Source organism: Megalobrama amblycephala, linkage group LG9, assembly GCF_018812025.1.
Source record: "Megalobrama amblycephala isolate DHTTF-2021 linkage group LG9, ASM1881202v1, whole genome shotgun sequence".
Lineage (NCBI taxonomy): Eukaryota > Metazoa > Chordata > Actinopteri > Cypriniformes > Xenocyprididae > Megalobrama > Megalobrama amblycephala.
The window spans coordinates 29,875,160-29,898,878 of record NC_063052.1 but is presented as its reverse complement, the minus strand read 5'-3'; the positions used below and the strand labels follow the sequence as shown (position 1 = coordinate 29,898,878).

Below are 23,719 nucleotides of genomic sequence, written 5' to 3'. Positions count from 1 at the left end.
TTGTGGGGTTCAGTTTAAAGTCTGAAATATAGATCGATGAATTAGTCTAATTTATTTTTAGATTTTTCTGCTCATGTATGTTCAACTGTAAGTGTATCATGTATCATTTTTCACGAGTCGTGTTACTATTGAGATTTATGTAATTTTGCGTTTTTCTCATCTATGTCTCTAATGTGAAGGTGACTTATGGAGACAATTACATTCTGATGTCGATATTTTTAAATGCCATTTAATTAGAAATGGAATTTGCATTGAGCAGGATTTATTTTTTCCTGTCCATGGTGCTGCATCAGCATTATTCTTGGTATTTGGATTTTTTGCTCCTAAAAAGTGTAGCCCTCTATACCGCTTTTCTTTCTTTCTTTCTTTCTTTCTTTCTTTCTTTCTTTCTTTCTTGTATTAGTACCTTAAATGTAGTGGGATTTTTTAATCTCCCAATCTTCAGTGAATGTCGCTGCTTGTTCTTGATTCTCAAAATACTTCAGTATATGCCAAGTTCGGTGTATATTCCAGCACTTAATCCTGTCAGAGATATGAATGTCATGCAGTTTCTTGTTTTAACTCACAGTGTCGCTGTTCACCTGCAAAACCATGTGTGTGTTCAGTACACATTTCTCCACCCTGATTCTGATGTCATACACAGGGCTTTGAGCTCGCCTCATTATAGAAAATCGTCGACGGAGACTGCCTCATATACTGTACTTCTGTCTACATTTCTAAATTCAGATCTGTATTTATGTTATCCTTTTACATGTACATTGTTGTGTTCCTGGATTTAATTTCTTAGGCATTTCAGTCGTTCTTCTTTGCTGTCGAGATGTTTGGTCTTTTGTTCTTCGTGCTGATGGCGCACACCGCTTATGGAGACGTGAGCTATTCTTTCCCGGAGGAGATGAAACGCGGATCTGTGATTGGAAATATAGCAAAGGATCTCGGGCTCGATGTGAACAGACTGTCATCTCGTAAGGCTCGCATTGATACTGAAGGTAACAGAAAACGATACTGTGACATTAATCTGAATACTGGAGAACTGACCGTAGCGGAGAGAATCGACAGAGAGGAGATTTGTGGAAAGAAAGCTTCATGTGTTATTAAACATGAGCTCGTGCTGGAAAATCCTTTAGAGCTTCATCGCTTCATTCTCAATATTGAGGACATAAATGATAATTCACCACAGTTCAAAGAAAGTGTTATAAAATTTGAAATACAGGAATCGGCGGTCAAAGGATCTCGTTACTTATTAGAAGAGGCTTACGATGCAGATATTGGTTTGAATGAAGTGCAATCATATTCACTTCAAAATGATGAAAATTTTATTCTTAGTGTAGTTACTAGGGCAAATGGAAGGAAATATGGCGAGCTGGTTCTTAATAAAGAGTTGGATCGTGAGCAGCAGAAAGAGGTGACATTAATTCTCACTGCGGTAGACGGCGGGACTCCACCGAGATCAGGTACTGTAGCCATACACGTCACTGTGCTGGATGCTAATGATAATGCTCCAGTCTTTAGTCAGGCCGTCTATAAAGTCAGTATGCCTGAAAATTCTCCTGTAGATACTGTAGTGGTGACAGTGAGCGCTACTGATGCTGACGAGGGACAAAATGGAGAAGTGACATATGCATTTGGTCATTTACCTCAAAAGTTCCTGCAGCTATTCTTCATCGATGCAGTATCTGGTGTGATTGAACTAAAAGGTGAAATTGATTATGAAGTGGAGAGTACAATTGAACTTCCCATTCAAGCCAAAGATGGTCAAGGATTAGCCAGTTATTCCACAGTATTAATAGATATTGTTGATATCAATGATAACGCCCCTATAATAATACTTAAATCCCTGAATAGTCCCGTTCCTGAGAACGCGTTACCCGGTACAGAGGTTGGCATCATTAATGTTCAGGACAGAGACTCTGAGAATAACGGACAGGTGCGCTGCTCCATTCAGCAGAACGTCCCATTTAAACTCGTTCCTTCAATCAAAAATTACTATTCTCTGGTGACCACAGGTGAATTAGACCGCGAGCTGCTCTCTGATTATAATCTTACAATCACTGCTACTGATGAGGGCTCTCCACCTCTATCTTCCTCTAAGAATCTTCACTTGACTGTAGCTGACGTGAATGATAATCCACCTGTATTTCAGGAGCACAATTACAGAGCTCATGTGCAAGAAAATAACAAACCGGGCTCCTCTATTTGTTCAGTATCAGCTACAGACCCGGACTGGAGACAGAATGGCACTGTAGTTTATTCTCTGTTGTCCTCTGATGTCAATGGCGCACCGGTGTCCTCCTTTCTATCCATTAACGGAGACACCGGGGTCATTCATGCCGTGAGGTCGTTTGATTACGAACAGCTGAAGAGTTTCAAGGTGCTCGTGTTAGCCAGAGACAACGGTTCTCCTCCTCTGAGCAGTAACGTGAGCGTGAGTGTCTTCATATCGGATGAGAATGACAACTCCCCTCAGATATTATACCCCTCTCCGGAGGGAAACTCCTTCATGACCGAGATGGTGCCCAAAGCTGCGCAGGCGGGCTCCCTGGTCTCCAAGGTGATCGCCGTGGACTCGGATTCTGGCCAGAACGCGTGGCTCTCGTATCACATTATTAAAGCGACTGATCCGGGACTTTTCACTATCGGTGTCCACAGCGGGGAGATCAGGACGCAGCGGGACATTTCTGAATCTGACAGCATGAAACAGAACCTTATTGTGTCCGTGAGAGATAACGGACAGCCCTCTCTCTCAGCCACGTGCGCGTTGTATTTACTCATATCAGATAACTTGGCTGAAGTTCCAGAACTGAAAGACATGTCTCATGACGAGAGCAGCTCCAAACTGACGTTTTATTTGATCATCGCGCTGGTGTCCGTTTCCACTTTCTTCCTGACCTTCATCATCATCATCCTGGCCGTGAGGTTTTGTCGCAGGAGAAAGCCCAGACTGTTGTTTGATGGAGCTGTAGCCATTCCCAGCGCGTATCTACCTCCAAATTACGCAGAGGTGGAGGGCGCGGGAACTCTCCGCAGCACTTACAATTATGACGCGTACCTGACCACGGGCTCGCGCACTAGTGACTTCAAGTTCGTCAGATCTTATAATGAGGGCACACTGACTGCTGACCTGACTCTGAAAAAGACTCAGTGTGCTGTGGATGATCTTGAAGGACTTGATGCAGAAATGAGTGACTCCTATCAGGTAGGACTAAGTCTTTCTTTAAAAATTATTAGGTTGATTGAAATTGTGAAAAAGTGTATTTTTCTCCACTTGACTGCTTCCACTAGGCACTAGTCACAGCTGACTGATGGAACATGATAATTTTGAGCCGGTGACTTTTTCCTCTTTAGAGGAGGTTGTTGGTCATTTGAAGCCTTTGGGTCCTCCAAATGATGTTGTCCCACCTCGACTATTTAAGGAGGTTTTCTCCACTATAGGACCATCTGTTATTGCAGTTATTAATAGTAGTTTGACCTCGGGTGTGGTTCCTGAAATCTTAAAACATGCAGTAGTTCAACCTTTGCTTAAAAAACCTGCTCTAGATCCGTCAGTTCTTGCTAATTATAAGGCCTATTTCTAAATTGCCTTTCCTTTCAAAAATCCTGGAGAAGATTGTGTACAGTCAATTATTGGCTTTTCTGGAAGAACATAATATATTAGAGGTTTTTCAATCCAGCTTTAAAACCTTGCACAGCACCGAAACTGCTCTTTTAAGAGTTTTTAACGACATCTTTTTAGCTACTGACTCTGGTGACTGTGTTATCCTTGTGCTTTTAGATCTAACCGCTGCATTTGACACAGTGAATCATGAAATATTGATTTCACATTTAAGGCAGTGGGTGGGCATCAGTGGTATAGCACTGGAGTGGTTTAGGTCATATTTAGCAGATAGAACTTTTTGTGTTAGCTTAGGTGATTCTGTATCCTCCTCCGCTCCTCTTTTGTGTGGGGTCCCACAGGGCTCAGTCCTTGGCCCTCTGCTTTTCTCTTTGTATTTGCTTCCACTTGGTTCCATACTTAGAAAGTATGGTATTTCGTTCCACTGTTATGCTGATGACAGTCAGATTTATGTACCTCTGAGAAAGAAATTTGAAAACCCTGTGGGACAACTACTCAATTGTCTCGACGATATAAAGGCCTGGATGGCTCTGAACTTCTTAAATTTTAATGATAAAAAAACAGAAGTGATGGTTTTTGGAGGCACCTCTGGGACCCCGCCTGTAGAGTTGGGCACTTTGGCTCCTTATATTAAATCTAGTGTCACAAATCTAGGAGTTAAAGTGGACCCTGAGCTTAAATTTAACAGTCAGATCACAGCTGTTGTCAAATCAAGCTTCTTTCATTTGAGGCAGCTTGCCAAAATAAAGCCAATCTTGTCAAGACAACATTTTGAAACTGTAGTCCATGCCTTTGTAACTACACGGCTGGACTACTGTAATTCTCTTTATCTGGGGGTTAGTGGGTCCTCCATCACTCGTCTCCAGATGATACAAAATGCAGCAGCACGTCTTTTAACGGGCACACGTAAACATGAGCACATTTCTCCTATTTTAGCTTCTCTACATTGGTTGCCCATTCAATTTAGGATTCATTTTAAAATTCTGCTATTTGCTTTTAAATCACTTAATGGTCTTGCACCGCCATACCTCGCTGAGCTTCTTCGCCCGTATAAACCTGCTCGCTCTCTCAGATCAGATGAACAGCTGATTCTGACTATGCCGAAAACAAAGCGTAAGCACAGAGGGGACCGTGCTTTTGCTGTGTGTGCCCCTAAATTATGGAATGCTCTGCCTTTGTATGTTAGGCAGGCAACCTCTTTATCTGTTTTTAAAACCCTTCTCAAAACCCATCTGTTTTCTTTGGCTTTTGATACCTAGTAAGTTGTCGATTTTATGTATGTAATTGATTTATTTTGTTATTTAAATGCTTTTATTGTGTGGTTATTACTTATTTATGTTTTTTTTTTTTTTTTTCTGTACAGCACTTTGGTCAACCTTGGTTGTTGTAAAGTGCTTAATAAATAAAGTTGGTATGGTATGGTATGGTATGGTATGCACAACATTCCATTGCAGACATCAAAGAACTTGAGCCTCCTGAGGTAAAAAGAGGTGGCTCTGCCCCTTTTTTAGAGGGCATTCATATTTAGGGACAAGTCCAGTTTATTATCCAGGTGCACACCCATATACTTATAGGACTGCACCACCTCAATGGCCTCCCCACATATACAAACAGACTGCAAGTGTGTCCTAGATCTACAAAAGTCTACCACCACTTCCTTAGTCTTTATGGTGTTCAAAAGGAGGCTGTTCTTGTTGCTTCAGTCACTGAAGGTGCTCACAAGGTCCTTGTATCCCCTTCCAGTCCATCCCTGATACACGCCACGATAGCTGTATCATCAGAATATTTCTGTATATGGCAAGACTCAGAGTTGTATTTAAGGTCCGATATAAATAGAGCTAACAAGAAAGGAGCTAAGACAGTCCTCTGTGGTGCCCCAATGCTGCTCAACACTGTCTCAGAGACCCAGTTCCCCAGCCTGACAAACTGAACCTGTTCTGTCAGATAGTCAGTTATCCAGGTAGTAATTGAAGGATGTAAACCCCATGCACTTGAGTTTATCTCTCAGGATGGGTGGCCTGATGGTACTGAATGCACTAGAAAAGTCAAAAAACAGCATCCTCACATAACAGCCAGGCTCATCCAGATAAGACCTGATGCAGCATGTACAGGACCACATCATCCACTCCAATACATTCCTGATAAGCAAACTGAAGAGGATCCTGTGCAAGTGCAGTCGCTGGTCTTAAGAGGTGGAGAAGTAGCTGCTCCATGGTTTTCATAAGGTGTAAAGTGAATGCAACTGGCCTAAAATCATTAATCTCCTCCGAGCACCCTGCTTTAGGTACTGGCACAAGACATGTTGTTTTCCTCCGCAGCAGCACCTTCCCCATCTGTAGGCTGAGCTTGAAAATCTTCTGAAGAGGTACAGCTAGTTGGGCTGCACACTCCTTAAGCAATCTCTGACATCTGTGCACGCCACTGGGAAAATGTGTATCTGCTATAGAGAGAGAACAACCGTGTGGACAAATTTAAATTCATTCTCCCTGTCCAAATCACCCCCTGTTATCTGCCTGTTCTTCTTCTTATAGCCAGTCATATTCCTCATGCCTCTCCACATCTCTCTGATGTTATTATGCTGCAACTTCCTCTCTACTTTCTTTTTATAATCCAACTTTGCCTGCTTTAAACTCTTCTTCAGCTCATGTTGAACACAGCTGATCTTAGTCAGAAAAGTAGCTGCATTAAGTGGTCTTTTTTAGTGTCTTTTTTTTTTCTGGTCTAGTATGAACAATTTTAAGACATGACATGATTCAAATCAATTTGTTTTTATTTTTAATAATTATTTTTTGGCGCTAGCTGCTATTTTGGGATCAAAGCGATAAAAGTTATTTGTTAGTAATCTTTTACTATGTTACAAGGACATGTTGAATTTGTGATAAAATGCTCATATTTAGCTTTACGTTTCTCCTTATGTATTTTCATGTAGTTATGAAGGGAATTAATTTTGGAATTAATAATATACATATTATGAATAGAAGCTTCTGAGAATGTTGCTGTTGGTTTTTGCTTTACTAAACAATTACATAAAAATAAAATAAAAATATAGTTGCTAAACAAGTACACAATGCCTGTTCTTTGTATGTTATAACACTTAATTCTGAGAGAAATGAATGTCATGCAGTTTCTTATTTTAACTCACAGTGTCGCTGTTCACCTTCAAAACAATGTGTGTGTTCAGTACACATCGCTCCACCCTGATTCTGATGTCATACACAGGGCTTCAAGCTCGTCTCGTTATAGAAAATCGTCTACAGTTACAGAAGGACTATATGTCTGGCAATCAGTCTATTTTACTAAATTTCTTCATTTTGTCTTTTATTTTACATATTTGTTGTTTATCTGGATATAATTTCTGCTCAGTTTATTAAGCATTTAAAAAAGGTTCTGCTGTCGAGATGTTTGGTCTTTTGTTCTTCGTGCTGATGGCGCACAGCGCTTATGGAGACGTGAGCTATTCTTTCCCGGAGGAGATGAAACGCGGATCTGTGATTGGAAATATAGCAAAGGATCTCGGGCTCGATGTGAACAGACTGTCATCTCGTAAGGCTCGCATTGATACTGAAGGTAACAGAAAACGATACTGTGACATTAATCTGAATACTGGAGAACTGACCGTAGCGGAGAGAATCGACAGAGAGGGACTTTGTGGAAAGAAAGCTTCATGTGTCATAAATCAGGAATTTGTTCTTGAAAGTCCTCTAGAACTGCATCGCTTCATTCTCAATATTGAAGACATAAATGATAATTCACCACAATTCAAACAAGGTATAATAAAATTCGAAATACAGGAATCGGCGGTCAAAGGATCTCGTTATTTATTAGATGAGGCTCACGATGCGGATATTGGAATTAATTCAGTGCAGAATTATGTGCTGCAGGACAATGAACACTTTCTTCTTAGTGTCCTAACGCGTGCAAATGGAAGAAAATATGGTGAGCTAGTGCTGAATAAAGAGTTGGATCGTGAGCAGCAGAAAGAGGTGACATTAATTCTCACTGCGGTAGACGGCGGGACTCCACCGAGATCAGGTACTGTAGCCATACACGTCACTGTGCTGGATGCTAATGATAATGCTCCAGTCTTTAGTCAGGCCGTCTATAAAGTCAGTCTGCCTGAAAATTCTCCTGTAGATACTGTAGTGGTGACAGTGAGCGCTACTGATGCTGATGAGGGACAAAATGGAGAAGTGACCTATGAATTTGGTCATGTATCCGAACGCCTCCTGGAAATATGTTTTCTCGATTCGTTGTCTGGAGAGATTAAACTAACAGGACTCATTGATTATGAGGAGGAGAGTTTAATTGAACTGCCAATTCAAGCCAAAGATGGTCAAGGATTAGCCAGTCATTGTACAGTATTAATAGATGTTACTGATGTCAATGATAACGCTCCTACAATAGTAATTAATTCTCTTAATAGTCCCGTTCCCGAGAACGCGTTCCCCGGTACAGAGGTTGGCATCATTAATGTTCAGGACAGAGACTCTGAGAATAACGGACAGGTGCGCTGCTCCATTCAGCAGAACGTCCCATTTAAACTCGTTCCTTCAATCAAAAATTACTATTCTCTGGTGACCACAGGTGAATTAGACCGCGAGCTGCTCTCTGATTATAATCTTACAATCACTGCTACTGATGAGGGCTCTCCGCCTTTATCTTCCACTAAGAATCTTCACTTGACTGTAGCTGACGTGAATGATAATCCACCTGTATTTCAGGAGCACAATTACAGAGCTCATGTGCAAGAAAATAACAAACCGGGCTCCTCTATTTGTTCAGTATCAGCTACAGACCCGGACTGGAGACAGAATGGCACTGTAGTTTATTCTCTGTTGTCCTCTGATGTCAATGGCGCACCGGTGTCCTCCTTTCTCTCCATTAACGGAGACACCGGGGTCATTCATGCCGTGAGGTCGTTTGATTACGAACAGCTGAAGAGTTTCAAAGTGCTCGTGTTAGCCAGAGACAACGGTTCTCCTCCTCTGAGCAGTAACGTGAGCGTGAGTGTCTTCATATCGGATGAGAATGACAACTCCCCTCAGATATTATACCCCTCTCCGGAGGGAAACTCCTTCATGACCGAGATGGTGCCCAAAGCTGCTCAGGCGGGCTCCCTGGTCTCCAAGGTGATCGCCGTGGACGCGGATTCTGGCCAGAACGCGTGGCTCTCGTATCACATTATTAAAGCGACTGATCCGGGACTTTTCACTATCGGTGTCCACAGCGGGGAGATCAGGACGCAGCGGGACATTTCTGAATCTGACAGCATGAAACAGAACCTTATTGTGTCCGTGAGAGATAACGGACAGCCCTCTCTCTCAGCCACGTGCGCGTTGTATTTACTCATATCAGATAACTTGGCTGAAGTTCCAGAACTGAAAGACATGTCTCATGACGAGAGCAGCTCCAAACTGACGTTTTATCTGATCATTGCGCTGGTGTCCGTTTCCACTTTCTTCCTGACCTTCATCATCATCATCCTGGCCGTGAGGTTTTGTCGCAGGAGAAAGCCCAGACTGTTGTTTGATGGAGCTGTAGCCATTCCCAGCGCGTATCTCCCTCCAAATTACGCAGAGGTGGAGGGCGCGGGAACTCTCCGCAGCACTTACAATTATGACGCGTACCTGACCACGGGCTCGCGCACTAGTGACTTCAAGTTCGTCAGATCTTATAATGAGGGCACACTGACTGCTGACCTGACTCTGAAAAAGACTCAATCTGCTGTGGATGATCTTGAAGGACTTGATGCAGAAATGAACGACTCGTTTCAGGTAGGACTAACAAAGGATTTTTATTATTATTTAATATTTATTTCTGTTCTGTATTGACTGCTTTCATTGGCATAGACTTTAACATTTTAGAGGGTCAGTTTGAAGTCTGAAAAGTAACTAGATCAATTAAATAATTTCTTGTACAAGCATCATAATAATAAGCAGCAGTTTATTATTAGATACCCCCCCCCCCCTAAAAAAAGGGGGAAATATATAATGCGGTTTGAATAGTTATATTATATATGTATATATGTTTATCGGATAGTAAGTTTAGATGTAATGGTATATTTCTATTTGCTATCCATGGTGCTGGACAGGAAGTCTGTTTCTGGTGTGTTTTTTCCTCAATACTGTGTCTGTATACAGTCGTGTCTTTTATATATATATTTATGTGTAGATTTAATATATTGTCTTGAAATCGAGCTTGTTCTCTTTTCAATTCGACGAGAATGTTTGGTTTTTCCACGCCTTTGATATTGTGAAGACATTTCATGTGTTGTATCCACTTTTGCGGATTTATAGTCAGAGTTATTAGAGTTTCCTAATTGAACTCTGTGTTGCTGTTTTCCAGTGCCACCGTTCACATTGTTTCTCTCCACTCTGTTCATGTCATATACCTGACGTCACAGTTCGACAACAGATGATGTTGAGCGGTTTCTTGACATATTTGTCTTGTTATATTCACCATGATTCAGTCATTTGCGTTGTCTTGTACAAGTATATTCTTTATAGATTGGTCAAATTTGTGTTCTTGTGATCTGGAAGGACATAATGCGGACACGAGAATACTTTCTTTAGAAAAAATGTTTATGGACTGGGTTTACAGATTAGATGTGTATATGTAATTTAACTGACTGCTTTCATCGACCACAGGCTCTTTAAAATAACAAGATCACGTGACTCATTTAAGTGCTTTTAGACAAACGAACATTTGCGAGGTTCAATTTAAAGTCTGAAATATTGATCGATGAATTAGTCTAATTTTTTTTTTTTTAGATTTTTCTCATATATGATCAGCTGTAAGTCATGTATCATTTTTCACGAGTCATGTTACTATTGAGATTCATGTAATTTTGCATTTTTCTCATCTATGTCTCTAATGTGAATGTGACTTATGAAGACAATTACATTCTGATGTCGATATTTTTAAAAGCAATTTAAGTAGAAATTGAATTTGCATTGAGCAGGTTTTATTTTTGCTGTCCATGGTGCTGCATCAGCATTATTCTTGGTATTTGGATTTATTGCTCCTAAATAATGTAGCCCTCTATACCGCTTTTCTTTCTTTCTTTCTTTCTTTCTTTCTTTCTTTCTTTCTTTCTTTCTTTCTTTCTTGTATTAGTACCTTAAATGTTGTGGGATTTTTTAATCTCCCAATCTTCAGTGAATGTCGCTGCTTGTTCTTAATTCTCAAAATACTTCAGTATATGCCAAGTTCGGTGTATATTCCAGCACTTAATCCTATCAGAGATATGAATGTCGTGCAGTTTCTTATTTTAACTCACAGTGTCGCTGTTCACCTGCAAAACCATGTGTGTGTTCAGTACACATCTCTCCACCCTGATTCTGATGTCATACACAGGGCTTTGAGCTCGCCTCATTATAGAAAATCGTCGACGGAGACTGCCTCATATACTGTACTTCTGTCTACATTTCTAAATTCAGATCTGTATTTATGTTTTCCTTTTACATGTACATTGTTGTGTTCCTGGATTTAATTTCTTAGGCATTTCAATCGTTCTTCTTTGCTGTCGAGATGTTTGGTCTTTTGTTCTTCGTGCTGATGGCGCACACCGCTTATGGAGACGTGAGCTATTCTTTCCCGGAGGAGATGAAACGCGGATCTGTGATTGGAAATATAGCAAAGGATCTCGGGCTCGATGTGAACAGACTGTCAATTCGTAAGGCTCGCATTGATACTGAAGGTAACAGAAAACGATACTGTGACATTAATCTGAATACTGGAGAACTGACCGTAGCGAAGAGAATCGACAGAGAGGAGATTTGTGGAAAGAAAGCTTCATGTGTTATTAAACAGGAACTCGTGCTGGAAAATCCTTTAGAGCTTCATCGCTTCATTCTCAATATCGAGGACATAAATGATAATTCACCACAATTCAAAGAAAGTATTATAAAATTTGAAATACGGGAATCAGCGGACAAAGGATCTCGTTACTTATTAGAAGAGGCTTACGATGCAGATATTGGTATGAATGAAGTGCAGTCATATACACTTCAAAATAATGAAAATTTTATTCTTAATGTAGTTACTAGGGCAAATGGAAGAAAATATGGTGAGCTAGTGCTGAATAAAGAGTTGGATCGTGAGCAGCAGAAAGAGGTAACATTAATTCTCACTGCGGTAGACGGCGGGACTCCACCGAGATCAGGTACTGTAGCCATACACGTCACTGTGCTGGATGCTAATGATAATGCTCCAGTCTTTAGTCAGGCCGTCTATAAAGTCAATCTGCCTGAAAATTCTCCTGTAGATACTGTAGTGGTGACAGTGAGCGCTACTGATGCTGACGAGGGACAAAATGGAGAAGTGACCTATGCGTTTGGTCATTTACCTCAAAAAGTCCTGCAGCTATTCTTCATCGATGCAGTATCTGGTGTGGTTAAACTAACAGGTCAAATCGATTATGAAGAGGAGAGTACAATTGAACTTCCAATTCAAGCAAAAGATGGTCAAGGATTAGCCAGTTATTCCACAGTATTAATAGATATTGTTGATATCAATGATAACGCCCCTATAATAATACTTAAATCCCTGAATAGTCCCGTTCCTGAGAACGCGTTACCCGGTACAGAGGTCGGCATCATTAATGTTCAGGACAGAGACTCTGAGAATAACGGACAGGTGCGCTGCTCCATTCAGCAGAACGTCCCATTTAAACTCGTTCCTTCAATCAAAAATTACTATTCTCTGGTGACCACAGGTGAATTAGACCGCGAGCTGCTCTCTGATTATAATCTTACAATCACTGCTACTGATGAGGGCTCTCCGCCTTTATCTTCCACTAAGAATCTTCACTTGACTGTAGCTGACGTGAATGATAATCCACCTGTATTTCAGGAGCACAATTACAGAGCTCATGTGCAAGAAAATAACAAACCGGGCTCCTCTATTTGTTCAGTATCAGCTACAGACCCGGACTGGAGACAGAATGGCACTGTAGTTTATTCTCTGTTGTCCTCTGATGTCAATGGCGCACCGGTGTCCTCCTTTCTATCCATTAACGGAGACACCGGGGTCATTCATGCCGTGAGGTCGTTTGATTACGAACAGCTGAAGAGTTTCAAAGTGCTCGTGTTAGCCAGAGACAACGGTTCTCCTCCTCTGAGCAGTAACGTGAGCGTGAGTGTCTTCATATCGGATGAGAATGACAACTCCCCTCAGATATTATACCCCTCTCCGGAGGGAAACTCCTTCATGACCGAGATGGTGCCCAAAGCTGCTCAGGCGGGCTCCCTGGTCTCCAAGGTGATCGCCGTGGACGCGGATTCTGGCCAGAACGCGTGGCTCTCGTATCACATTATTAAAGCGACTGATCCGGGACTTTTCACTATCGGTGTCCACAGCGGGGAGATCAGGACGCAGCGGGACATTTCTGAATCTGACAGCATGAAACAGAACCTTATTGTGTCCGTGAGAGATAACGGACAGCCCTCTCTCTCAGCCACGTGCGCGTTGTATTTACTCATATCAGATAACTTGGCTGAAGTTCCAGAACTGAAAGACATGTCTCATGACGAGAGCAGCTCCAAACTGACGTTTTATCTGATCATTGCGCTGGTGTCCGTTTCTACTTTCTTCCTGACCTTCATCATCATCATCCTGGCCGTGAGGTTTTGTCGCAGGAGAAAGCCCAGACTGTTGTTTGATGGAGCTGTAGCCATTCCCAGCGCGTATCTCCCTCCAAATTACGCAGAGGTGGAGGGCGCGGGAACTCTCCGCAGCACTTACAATTATGACGCGTACCTGACCACGGGCTCGCGCACTAGTGACTTCAAGTTTGTCAGATCTTATAATGAGGGCACACTGACTGCTGACCTGACTCTGAAAAAGACTCAGTCTGCTGTGGATGATCTTGAAGGACTTGATGCGGAAATGAACGATTCGTTTCAGGTAGGACTAACAAAGCATTATTATTATTCAATATTTATTTCTGTTCTGTAGTGACTGCTTTCATTTGCGTAGACTTTAACATTTTAAAGGGGCAGTTTGAAGTCTGAAAATTAACTATATCAAGTAGTGTTTTTTTTTTTTTTTTTTAAATAAATTCTTGTACAAGCATGTTATCTTTTATTTATTTATTTATTTATTTATTTTGATAAATCAGCACCAGTTTGTTATTAGACACATTTTTCCAAAAAAATATTTGGTTTTAAAGGGATTTCGTAAATGTTAAAAATCGAGATTAAGTGGCTCAAAGTCATGCAGTGTGAATAGTTGGTGAGTTTCTCTATATTTTTATTTACTTTTTGTCTTCATCTCCTGATTAAAAAAATATATCGGATAGTAAGTTTAGGTAAAATGGCATTTTTCTATTTGCTGTCCATGTGCTGTACAGGCAGTGTCTGTTTCTGGTGTGGTTTTTCCTCAATACTGTGTCTGTTTACACTCATGTCTTTATTTATATGTGTAGATTTAATATATGCTCTTTAAAATCGAGCTTGTTCTCTTTTAAATTCTACGAGAATGTTTGTTTGATCCAGGCTTTTGATATTGTTAAGACATTTCATGTGTTGTATATCCACGTTTTGGCATTTATTGTCAGAGTTATTAGAGTTTCCTAATTGAACTCTGTCTTGCTGTTTACCAGTGCCACCGCTGACATTGTTTCTCCACTCTGTTCATATGATGTCATATAACTGACGTCACAGTTCGACAACAGATGATGTTGAGCGGTTTCTTCACATGTTTGTCTGGTTATATTCACCATGATTCAGTCATTTGCGTTGTCTTGTACAAGTATATTATTTATAGATTGGTCAAATTTGTGTTCTTGTGATCTGGAAGGACATCATGCGCACACGAGAATGTTTTCTTTAGAAAAAAATGCGAATGGACTGGGTTTACAGATTAGATGTGTATAGGTATGTAATTTAATTTACTGCTTTCACGAACAACAGACCCTTAAAAAAAGCAACATCACGAGGCTCATTCAAGTGCTTTTAGACAAACGAACATTTGCGAGGTTCAATTTAAAGTCTGAAATATAGATCGATAAAATAGTCTAATTTTTAGATTTTCTGCTCATGTATGATCAATTGTAAGTCATGTATCATGTTTCACGATTCGTGTTACTATTGAGTTTTTCATTATTTTTAGTCCTTATTCTTTCATTTTAAAGAGTTTACAGTTAGTCTATGGTGACATTTAAAGAAATAAATAAGAAACTGACTTGTTCTAACAACTTGTTTTATCAAATGCATTTTTATCGTTTTTTTTTTTTTTCTTTCTTTTTTTTTCTAACATCACTTTGTGTGGCATTCGGATGTTTGTAATAGACTCTGACAAAATGTTGCTTTTTTATGTAATTTTGCGTTTTTCTCATTTATGTCTCTTATGTGAATGTGGCTTATGAAGACAATTACATTCTGATGTCGATATTTTTAAATGCAATTTAAGTAGAAATGGAATTTGCATTGAGCAGGTTTTATTTTTGCTGTCCATGGTGCTGCATCAGCATTATTCTTGGTATTAGGATTTTTTTGCTCCTAAATAACGTAGCCCTCTATACCACTGTATTCTTTCTTTCTTTTTGTATAAGTACCTTAATTGTAGTGGGTGTTTTTTAATCTCCCAATCTTCAGTGAATGTCGTTGCTTGTTCTTGATTCTCAAAATACTTCAGTATATGCCAAGTTCGGTGTATATTCCAGCACTTAATCCTATCAGAGATATGAATGTCATGCAGTTTCTTACTTTAACTCACAGTGTCGCTGTTCACCTGCAAAACCATGTGTGTGTTCAGTACACATCTCTCCACCCTGATTCTGATGTCATACACAGGGCTTTGAGCTCGCCTCATTATAGAAAATCGTCGACGGAGACTGCCTCATATACTGTACTTCTGTCTACATTTCTAAATTTAGATTTACATTTATGTTCACGTTTTACATGTACATTGTTGTGTTCCTGGATTTAATTTCTTAGGCATTTCAAACGTTCTTCTTTGCTGTCGAGATGTTTGGTCTTTTGTTCTTCGTGCTGATCATGGCGCACACCGCTTATGGAGACGTGAGCTATTCTTTCCCGGAGGAGATGAAACGCGGATCTGTGATTGGAAATATAGCAAAGGATCTCGGACTCGATGTGAACAGACTGTCATCTCGTAAGGCTCGCATTGATACTGAAGGTAACAGAAAACGATACTGTGACATTAATCTGAATACTGGAGAACTGACCGTAGCGGAGAGAATCGACAGAGAGGAGATCTGTGGCGACAGGGTTTCATGTGTTTTAAAATTTGAGTTCATGCTAGAGGATCCATTAGAGCTGCACCGTGTTTCAGTTCAAATTCAGGATATTAACGACAATTCGCCTGTTTTCTCAAAGGATTTGATCACATTTGAAATTAGGGAATCTGCTGACCGAGGTACTCGCTATCGCTTGAATTCGGCTCATGATGCTGATGTAGGACAGAATGCAGTTCAAAAATACAATCTACAAAGAAATGATAACTTTCAACTGGCTGTTAATTCAAATGTAGACGGAGAAAAGAATTTGGAATTACTGCTAGAGAAAGAGTTGGATCGTGAGCAGCAGAAAGAGGTGACATTAATTCTCACTGCGGTAGACGGCGGGACTCCACCGAGATCAGGTACTGTAGCCATACACGTCACTGTGCTGGATGCTAATGATAATGCTCCAGTCTTTAGTCAGGCCGTCTATAAAGTCAGTCTGCCTGAAAATTCTCCTGTAGATACTGTAGTGGTGACAGTGAGCGCTACTGATGCTGATGAGGGACAAAATGGAGAAGTGACGTATGAATTTGGTCGTATCTCTGACAGAGCTAGAAAGCTGTTCTCGTTAGATCCACGTACAGGTGATATTCGAGTTACAGGTGCACTTGATTTCGAAGACGAAGCGGTTTATGAATTACGCGTTGAAGGGAAAGATGGATTTGGTTTATCCAGTGACGCTAAAGTTGTAATTCAACTTACAGATGTTAATGACAATGCTCCTGAGATACGTTTGAAATCTTTACGTAGTCCCGTTCCTGAGAACGCGTTACCCGGTACAGAGGTCGGCATCATTAATGTTCAGGACAGAGACTCTGAGAATAACGGACAGGTGCGCTGCTCCATTCAGCAGAACGTCCCATTTAAACTCGTTCCTTCGATCAAAAATTACTATTCTCTGGTGACCACAGGTGAATTAGACCGCGAGCTGCTCTCTGATTATAATCTTACAATCACTGCTACTGATGAGGGCTCTCCGCCTTTATCTTCCACTAAGAATCTTCACTTGACTGTAGCTGACGTGAATGATAATCCACCTGTATTTCAGGAGCACAGTTACAGAGCTCATGTGCAAGAAAATAACAAACCGGGCTCCTCTATTTGTTCAGTATCAGCTACAGACCCGGACTGGAGACAGAATGGCACTGTAGTTTATTCTCTGTTGTCCTCTGATGTCAATGGCGCACCGGTGTCCTCCTTTCTCTCCATTAACGGAGACACCGGGGTCATTCATGCCGTGAGATCGTTTGATTACGAACAGCTGAAAAGTTTCAAAGTGCTCGTGTTAGCCAGAGACAACGGTTCTCCTCCTCTGAGCAGTAATGTGAGCGTGAGTGTCTTCATATCGGATGAGAATGACAACTCCCCTCAGATATTATACCCCTCTCCGGAGGGAAACTCCTTCATGACCGAGATGGTGCCCAAAGCTGCGCAGGCGGGCTCCCTGGTCTCCAAGGTGATCGCCGTGGACGCGGATTCTGGCCAGAACGCGTGGCTCTCGTATCACATTATTAAAGCGACTGATCCGGGACTTTTCACTATCGGTGTCCACAGCGGGGAGATCAGGACGCAGCGGGACATTTCTGAATCTGACAGCATGAAACAGAACCTTATTGTGTCCGTGAGAGATAACGGACAGCCCTCTCTCTCAGCCACGTGCGCGTTGTATTTACTCATATCAGATAACTTGGCTGAAGTTCCAGAACTGAAAGACATGTCTCATGACGAGAGCAGCTCCAAACTGACGTTTTATTTGATCATCGCGCTGGTGTCCGTTTCCACTTTCTTCCTGACCTTCATCATCATCATCCTGGCTGTGAGGTTTTGTCGCAGGAGAAAGCCCAGACTGTTGTTTGATGGAGCTGTAGCCATTCCCAGCGCGTATCTCCCTCCAAATTACGCAGAGGTGGAGGGCGCGGGAACTCTCCGCAGCACTTACAATTATGACGCGTACCTGACCACGGGCTCGCGCACTAGTGACTTCAAGTTCGTCAGATCTTATAATGAGGGCACACTGACTGCTGACCTGACTCTGAAAAAGACTCAGTCTGCTGTGGATGATCTTGAAGGGCTTGATGCAGAAATGAGCGACTCGTTTCAGGTAGGACTAATTGCTTTAATTATTTGTTGATTTCAAATATAGGTTTATCTGGTCCTCCAATTTCAATGTGTATTTCCATTCAAAACTGATCGCGTTCACTACCAATAGTCTCTTATAAGACTACAAGTTCCTGACTCATTCGAATATTTCATTTTATGCACATGGATCTGTTTGAGAGTCATTTTAAAATATTTTTTAAAAGGCTACATTTGAGTGGATTAATTTACTTTTTGGTCATGTATGGTCGGTTTTATATTATGAGGCGTCACGAATTATACATTTTTTACCTGATTATTCCCCTCCCCTCTTGACTAGATATTTTTTATTCGACGTGATTAAAGTTGTTTTTGATTTTTTTTTTTTTTGAGTCTAAAGAATTGTCTCGTTCTTTTTAAAGCCTTTGTTTTAGTGTGTTAGCAAAGTTTGTGTTCATCTTATCGATGAGATATTAATGCTGAATACATGAATCGGTGTAATTTCTTATGTCAGTAATGTTCTGTTGCCCAAGGGATTAATCGGGGAATGTGCTGTTCTTTTGAAGATTAACCAAGTCTTTTTTAATTATGTTGCTCTGTGTTTACATTTAATGTGATTTTTCTTGTAAACCGACTGTTTCCATTGGCAACAGGCTCTGTGTTCTCTGTTTTGTTTCACTTGATTCATTCAAGTGGTCTTTTGCATGTGCAACATTTCAAGGTCAGTTTCACGTCTGAAAAGTAGCTACATTTATGGCATGTTTGCGGGAGTGTTCTACAGTACATCACCCGCTATAAGCCCACGACGAGTAAATGGAATTTGATTGGCTGCACAAGTAAGTTAATTCATTTGGGATTTTAGTAAATTCTCGTTATCTTTTGGAGGAATTTTATCCCTAAATATAATACAAGACATTTTTTTTTGTTTTAAAGGGGATTTCAGAAATATTAATGATCAATAGATTATTTAATCTGGCCAAGGATAAATGTATGTAATGTTATCTTACACAATGCGGATCATTGATAAGGTTCTATATATAGTCACATGTTGTCTCTGTTATGTGAAATAAGTTCATAACTGTATTTAAATTTGTATAGAAGTATCATTTTATAAGTGCTTGTACACTCGGATATGAAGTTTAACAGAAATACCATTTTTCCATTTGCTGTCCATAGTGCTGTAGAGGCAATGTCTATTGCTGTTAATGTTTGGATTTTACACGGTGTAGGTCTATATACAGTCGTGTGTGTGTGTGTGTGTGTGTTTGTGTGTGTGTGTGTGTGTGTGTGTGTGTGTGTGTGTGTGTGTGTGTGTGTGTGATCCATAAGTCACCAGTTATGTCAGAGCAATGAAAAATTATTGTGGTTTTATAATTGAAGTTTTAATTGCCACCACTGACATTCATGTTATGCGTCTCTCCGCCCTGTTCATGATGTCATATTACATCTCAGTTGTACAACCGTTGACTGTAGCAGGGCCCTCATTGTCCGATAATATCGACCATGAACTAGTTTTGGTCTGGTCATTACATAGGTTGAATCATTTTTCATGAATCTTTGTGTTTTAGGTATTTAAATACAAAATATTTGAATCCTCTCTCTCTCTCTCTCTCTCTCTCTCTCTCTCTCTCTATATATATATATATATATATATATATATATATATATATATATATATATAATACAAAACTCAAAGTTTTTAAACTTGTTTGTTGGTGAAAACTGTCTCTTTCTGTCGACTAATCGTTTTGCCTCTCATTCGACTTTTTAATATCAGTTTTTGTATATTCTGTCTTTTGTGATTTAATTAAATGTTACCGTTTATAAGCGGTCTCTTTTTTATCATTGCTGTTTTGTTGTCTTTTAGTTTTCACCCTTTATATGAAACTAGCTTACAAAGAAAATAAAACAATATTACTATTTTACTATTTATCCGAATAGGAAATGGCGTAGTACAGATTTTTTGTTTTTCCTGTTGCTGTCCATGGTGCTTAACTGTTGCACTGCACTGGTGTTTTTTTTTTTTTTTTTTTTTTTTTTTACACTCATACACAGTGTAGCTGGCAGCATTCTGTTATTTATTTATGTATTTTTTGTAAATACTTTAGGCCTAAATGCTGTGGTAATTTCGATCTCCCATTATTCAGAGAATGTTACTGCTGCCTCTGGTTTTGCAAAATAATTTTAAGTACATTTCATCTGTTCAGTGCATGTTCCGAGGCTTAATCCTGTGAGAGAGGTGAATCTCATGCAGTTTTTTCCTTTAACTCAAAGTGTCGCTGTTCACCTACAAAACAATGTGTGACTTCAGTACACATCTCTCCACCCTGTTTGTGATGTCATAGAGGGTTTCAGTCTCGTCTAGTAACAGAAAATCATCGACGGCGAGTGATTGCTGCTATAATACTGTCCTTCTGGCTATTATTCTACATTGAGTTTTATATTTATGTTGTCTTTTACATATTAACTGTCTTGCTGGATTTAATTTCTGCTGAACATCTGAAGCATTTTAAATGTTCCGCTCTGCTGTCGAGATGTTTGGTCTTTTGTTCTTCGTGCTGATGGCGCACACCGCTTATGGAGACGTGAGCTATTCTTTCCCGGAGGAGATGAAACGCGGATCTGTGATTGGAAATATAGCAAAGGATCTCGGGCTCGATGTGAACAGACTGTCATCTCGTAAAGCTCGCATTGATACTGAAGGTAACAGAAAACGATACTGTGACATTAATCTGAATACGGGAGAATTGATAGTGGCCGATCGGATAGATAGAGAGGGACTTTGTAAGGAGAGGCTTTCTTGTGCGCTTAATTTCGAATTTGTGTTAGAAAATCCTTTGGAATCGCATCGCGTTGTTCTACAAATCCAAGACATTAATGATAATACGCCAGTATTTCCCAAAGATGTAATCAAGCTCGAAATAAGTGAAAGTGCCGATAAAGGTGCTCGTTTTCGTGTCATTGAGGCTCGTGATGCAGATGTCGGCCACAATTCAGTGCAAACATACATATTTGAGAGAAATTTAAATTTTATTTTAGCAGTGAATTCAAAGACAGATGGAGGCAAGTACGTCGAGTTAGTGTTGGATAAAGAGTTGGATCGTGAGCAGCAGAAAGAGGTGACATTAATTCTCACTGCGGTAGACGGCGGGACTCCACCGAGATCAGGTACTGTAGCCATACACGTCACTGTGCTGGATGCTAATGATAATGCTCCAGTCTTTAGTCAGGCCGTCTATAAAGTCAGTCTGCCTGAAAATTCTCCTGTAGATACTGTAGTGCTGACAGTGAGCGCTACTGATGCTGACGAGGGACAAAATGGAGAAGTGACATATGAGTTTGGTCATTTATCCGAATATTCAAAAGAATCTTTTTCATTGGATCATCAAACTGGACAAATTTCCGTGAAAGGGCCAATAGATTTTGAAGATGAATCAAGATATGAAATTATTGTCGAGGCTAAGGACGGGTATGGTCTTTCCTCAGATACAAAAGTGGTTATAGAAATTACTGACATAAATGACAATCCCCCCATTCTTATAATCAAATCTTTGAATAGTCCCGTTCCCGAGAACGCGTTCCCCGGTACAGAGGTTGGCATCATTAATGTTCAGGACAGAGACTCTGAGAATAACGGACAGGTGCGCTGCTCCATTCAGCAGAACGTCCCATTTAAACTCGTTCCTTCAATCAAAAATTACTATTCTCTGGTGACCACAGGTGAATTAGACCGCGAGCTGCTCTCTGATTATAATCTTACAATCACTGCTACTGATGAGGGCTCTCCGCCTTTATCTTCCACTAAGAATCTTCACTTGACTGTAGCTGACGTGAATGATAATCCACCTGTATTTCAGGAGCACAATTACAGAGCTCATGTGCAAGAAAATAACAAACCGGGCTCCTCTATTTGTTCAGTATCAGCTACAGACCCGGACTGGAGACAGAATGGCACTGTAGTTTATTCTCTGTTGTCCTCTGATGTCAATGGCGCACCGGTGTCCTCCTTTCTATCCATTAACGGAGACACCGGGGTCATTCATGCCGTGAGATCGTTTGATTACGAACAGCTGAAAAGTTTCAAAGTGCTCGTGTTAGCCAGAGACAACGGTTCTCCTCCTCTGAGCAGTAACGTGAGCGTGAGTGTCTTCATATCGGATGAGAATGACAACTCCCCTCAGATATTATACCCCTCTCCGGAGGGAAACTCCTTCATGACCGAGATGGTGCCCAAAGCTGCGCAGGCGGGCTCCCTGGTCTCCAAGGTGATCGCCGTGGACGCGGATTCTGGCCAGAACGCGTGGCTCTCGTATCACATTATTAAAGCGACTGATCCGGGACTTTTCACTATCGGTGTCCACAGCGGGGAGATCAGGACGCAGCGGGACATTTCTGAATCTGACAGCATGAAGCAGAACCTTATTGTGTCCGTGAGAGATAACGGACAGCCCTCTCTCTCAGCCACGTGCGCGTTGTATTTACTCATATCAGATAACTTGGCTGAAGTTCCAGAACTGAAAGACATGTCTCATGACGAGAGCAGCTCCAAACTGACGTTTTATCTGATCATTGCGCTAGTGTCCGTTTCCACTTTCTTCCTGACCTTCATCATCATCATCCTGGCCGTGAGGTTTTGTCGCAGGAGAAAGCCCAGACTGTTGTTTGATGGAGCTGTAGCCATTCCCAGCGCGTATCTCCCTCCAAATTACGCAGAGGTGGAGGGCGCGGGAACTCTCCGCAGCACTTACAATTATGACGCGTACCTAACCACGGGCTCGCGCACTAGTGACTTCAAGTTCGTCAGATCTTATAATGAGGGCACACTGACTGCTGACCTGACTCTGAAAAAGACTCAGTCTGCTGTGGATGATCTTGAAGGACTTGATGCAGAAATGAGCGACTCGTTTCAGGTAGGACTAACAAAGATTTTTATTATTATTTAATATTTATTTCTATTCTCTGTTGACTGCAGACTTTAACATTTTATAGGGTCAGTTTGAAGTCTGAAAAGTAACTATATCAAGTAGCGTTTTTTTTTTTTTTTTTTTTTTTTTTTATAATGTCTTGTACGAGAATGTTATCTTTTATTTATTTATTTTTATTTTTATTTTTGTTAATCAGCACCAGTTTGTTATTAGACATATTTTTCCAAAAAAACAAAAAAAACAACAACAATAAAACAAAAAACAAATTGGATTTAAAGGGATTTCAGAAATGTTAAAAATCGAGATTAAGTGGCACAAAGTCTTATAATGTGACCTCATGCGGTGTGAATAGTTGGTGAGTTTCTCTATATTTTTATTTACTTTTTGTCTTCATCTCCTGTTTAAAAAATATATCGGATAGTAAGTTTTGGGTAAAATGGCATTTTTCTATTTGCTGTCCATGTGCTGTACAGGCAGTGTCTGTTTCTGGTGTGGTTTTTCCTGTGTCTGTTTACACTCGTGTCTTTATTTATATATGTGTAGGTTTAATATATGCTCTTTAAAATCGAGCTTGTTCTCTTTTAAATTCTACGAGAATGTTTGTTTGATCCAGGATTTTGATATTGTAAAGACATGTCATGTGTTGTATCCACTTTTTGGCATTTATTGTCAGAGTTATTAGAGTTTCCTAATTGAACTCTGTGTTGCTGTTTACCAGTGCCACCGCTGACATTGTTTCTCCACTCTGTTCATATGATGTCATATACCTGACGTCACAGTTCGCTGTAGACTACAGATGATGTTGAGCGGTTTCTTCACCTTTTTGTGTTTTTATATTCACCATGATTTAATCATTTGCGT

The 23,719-nt window shown here is 40.5% G+C and overlaps 3 protein-coding genes across 8 annotated transcripts in view; all 3 read left to right on the top strand.

Annotated features, from left to right (window-relative positions):
- LOC125275563 (protocadherin gamma-A11-like) overlaps nucleotides 1-23,719 on the top strand; it is a 205,955-nt gene that overhangs the window by 19,185 nt on the left and 163,051 nt on the right. The window contains exon 1 of one of the 6 annotated variants that reach the window (XM_048202665.1): nucleotides 416-3,193. The exons of 3 other annotated variants lie outside the window; for them this stretch is intronic. In XM_048202665.1, the coding sequence (XP_048058622.1) occupies nucleotides 818-3,193 (2,376 nt within the window). In that variant the 5' untranslated portion in view covers nucleotides 416-817. Of the gene's footprint in view, nucleotides 1-415; nucleotides 3,194-11,007; nucleotides 13,517-13,722; nucleotides 17,959-23,719 lie in introns of those variants that run through there. 2 more of the 6 variants (XM_048202663.1, XM_048202659.1) reach the window with 2 other exon arrangements.
- Nucleotides 6,858-9,456, top strand: LOC125275581 (protocadherin beta-15-like). The gene has a single exon (XM_048202689.1). It carries the CDS (start codon nucleotides 7,009-7,011, stop codon nucleotides 9,439-9,441), a length of 2,433 nt encoding a protein of 810 aa, XP_048058646.1. The 5' UTR covers nucleotides 6,858-7,008; the 3' UTR covers nucleotides 9,442-9,456.
- LOC125275583 (protocadherin beta-15-like) lies at nucleotides 20,293-22,891 on the top strand. Its single transcript, XM_048202690.1, has one exon. The coding sequence runs from the start codon at nucleotides 20,447-20,449 to the stop codon at nucleotides 22,874-22,876; it is 2,430 nt and encodes an 809-aa protein (XP_048058647.1). The 5' UTR covers nucleotides 20,293-20,446; the 3' UTR covers nucleotides 22,877-22,891.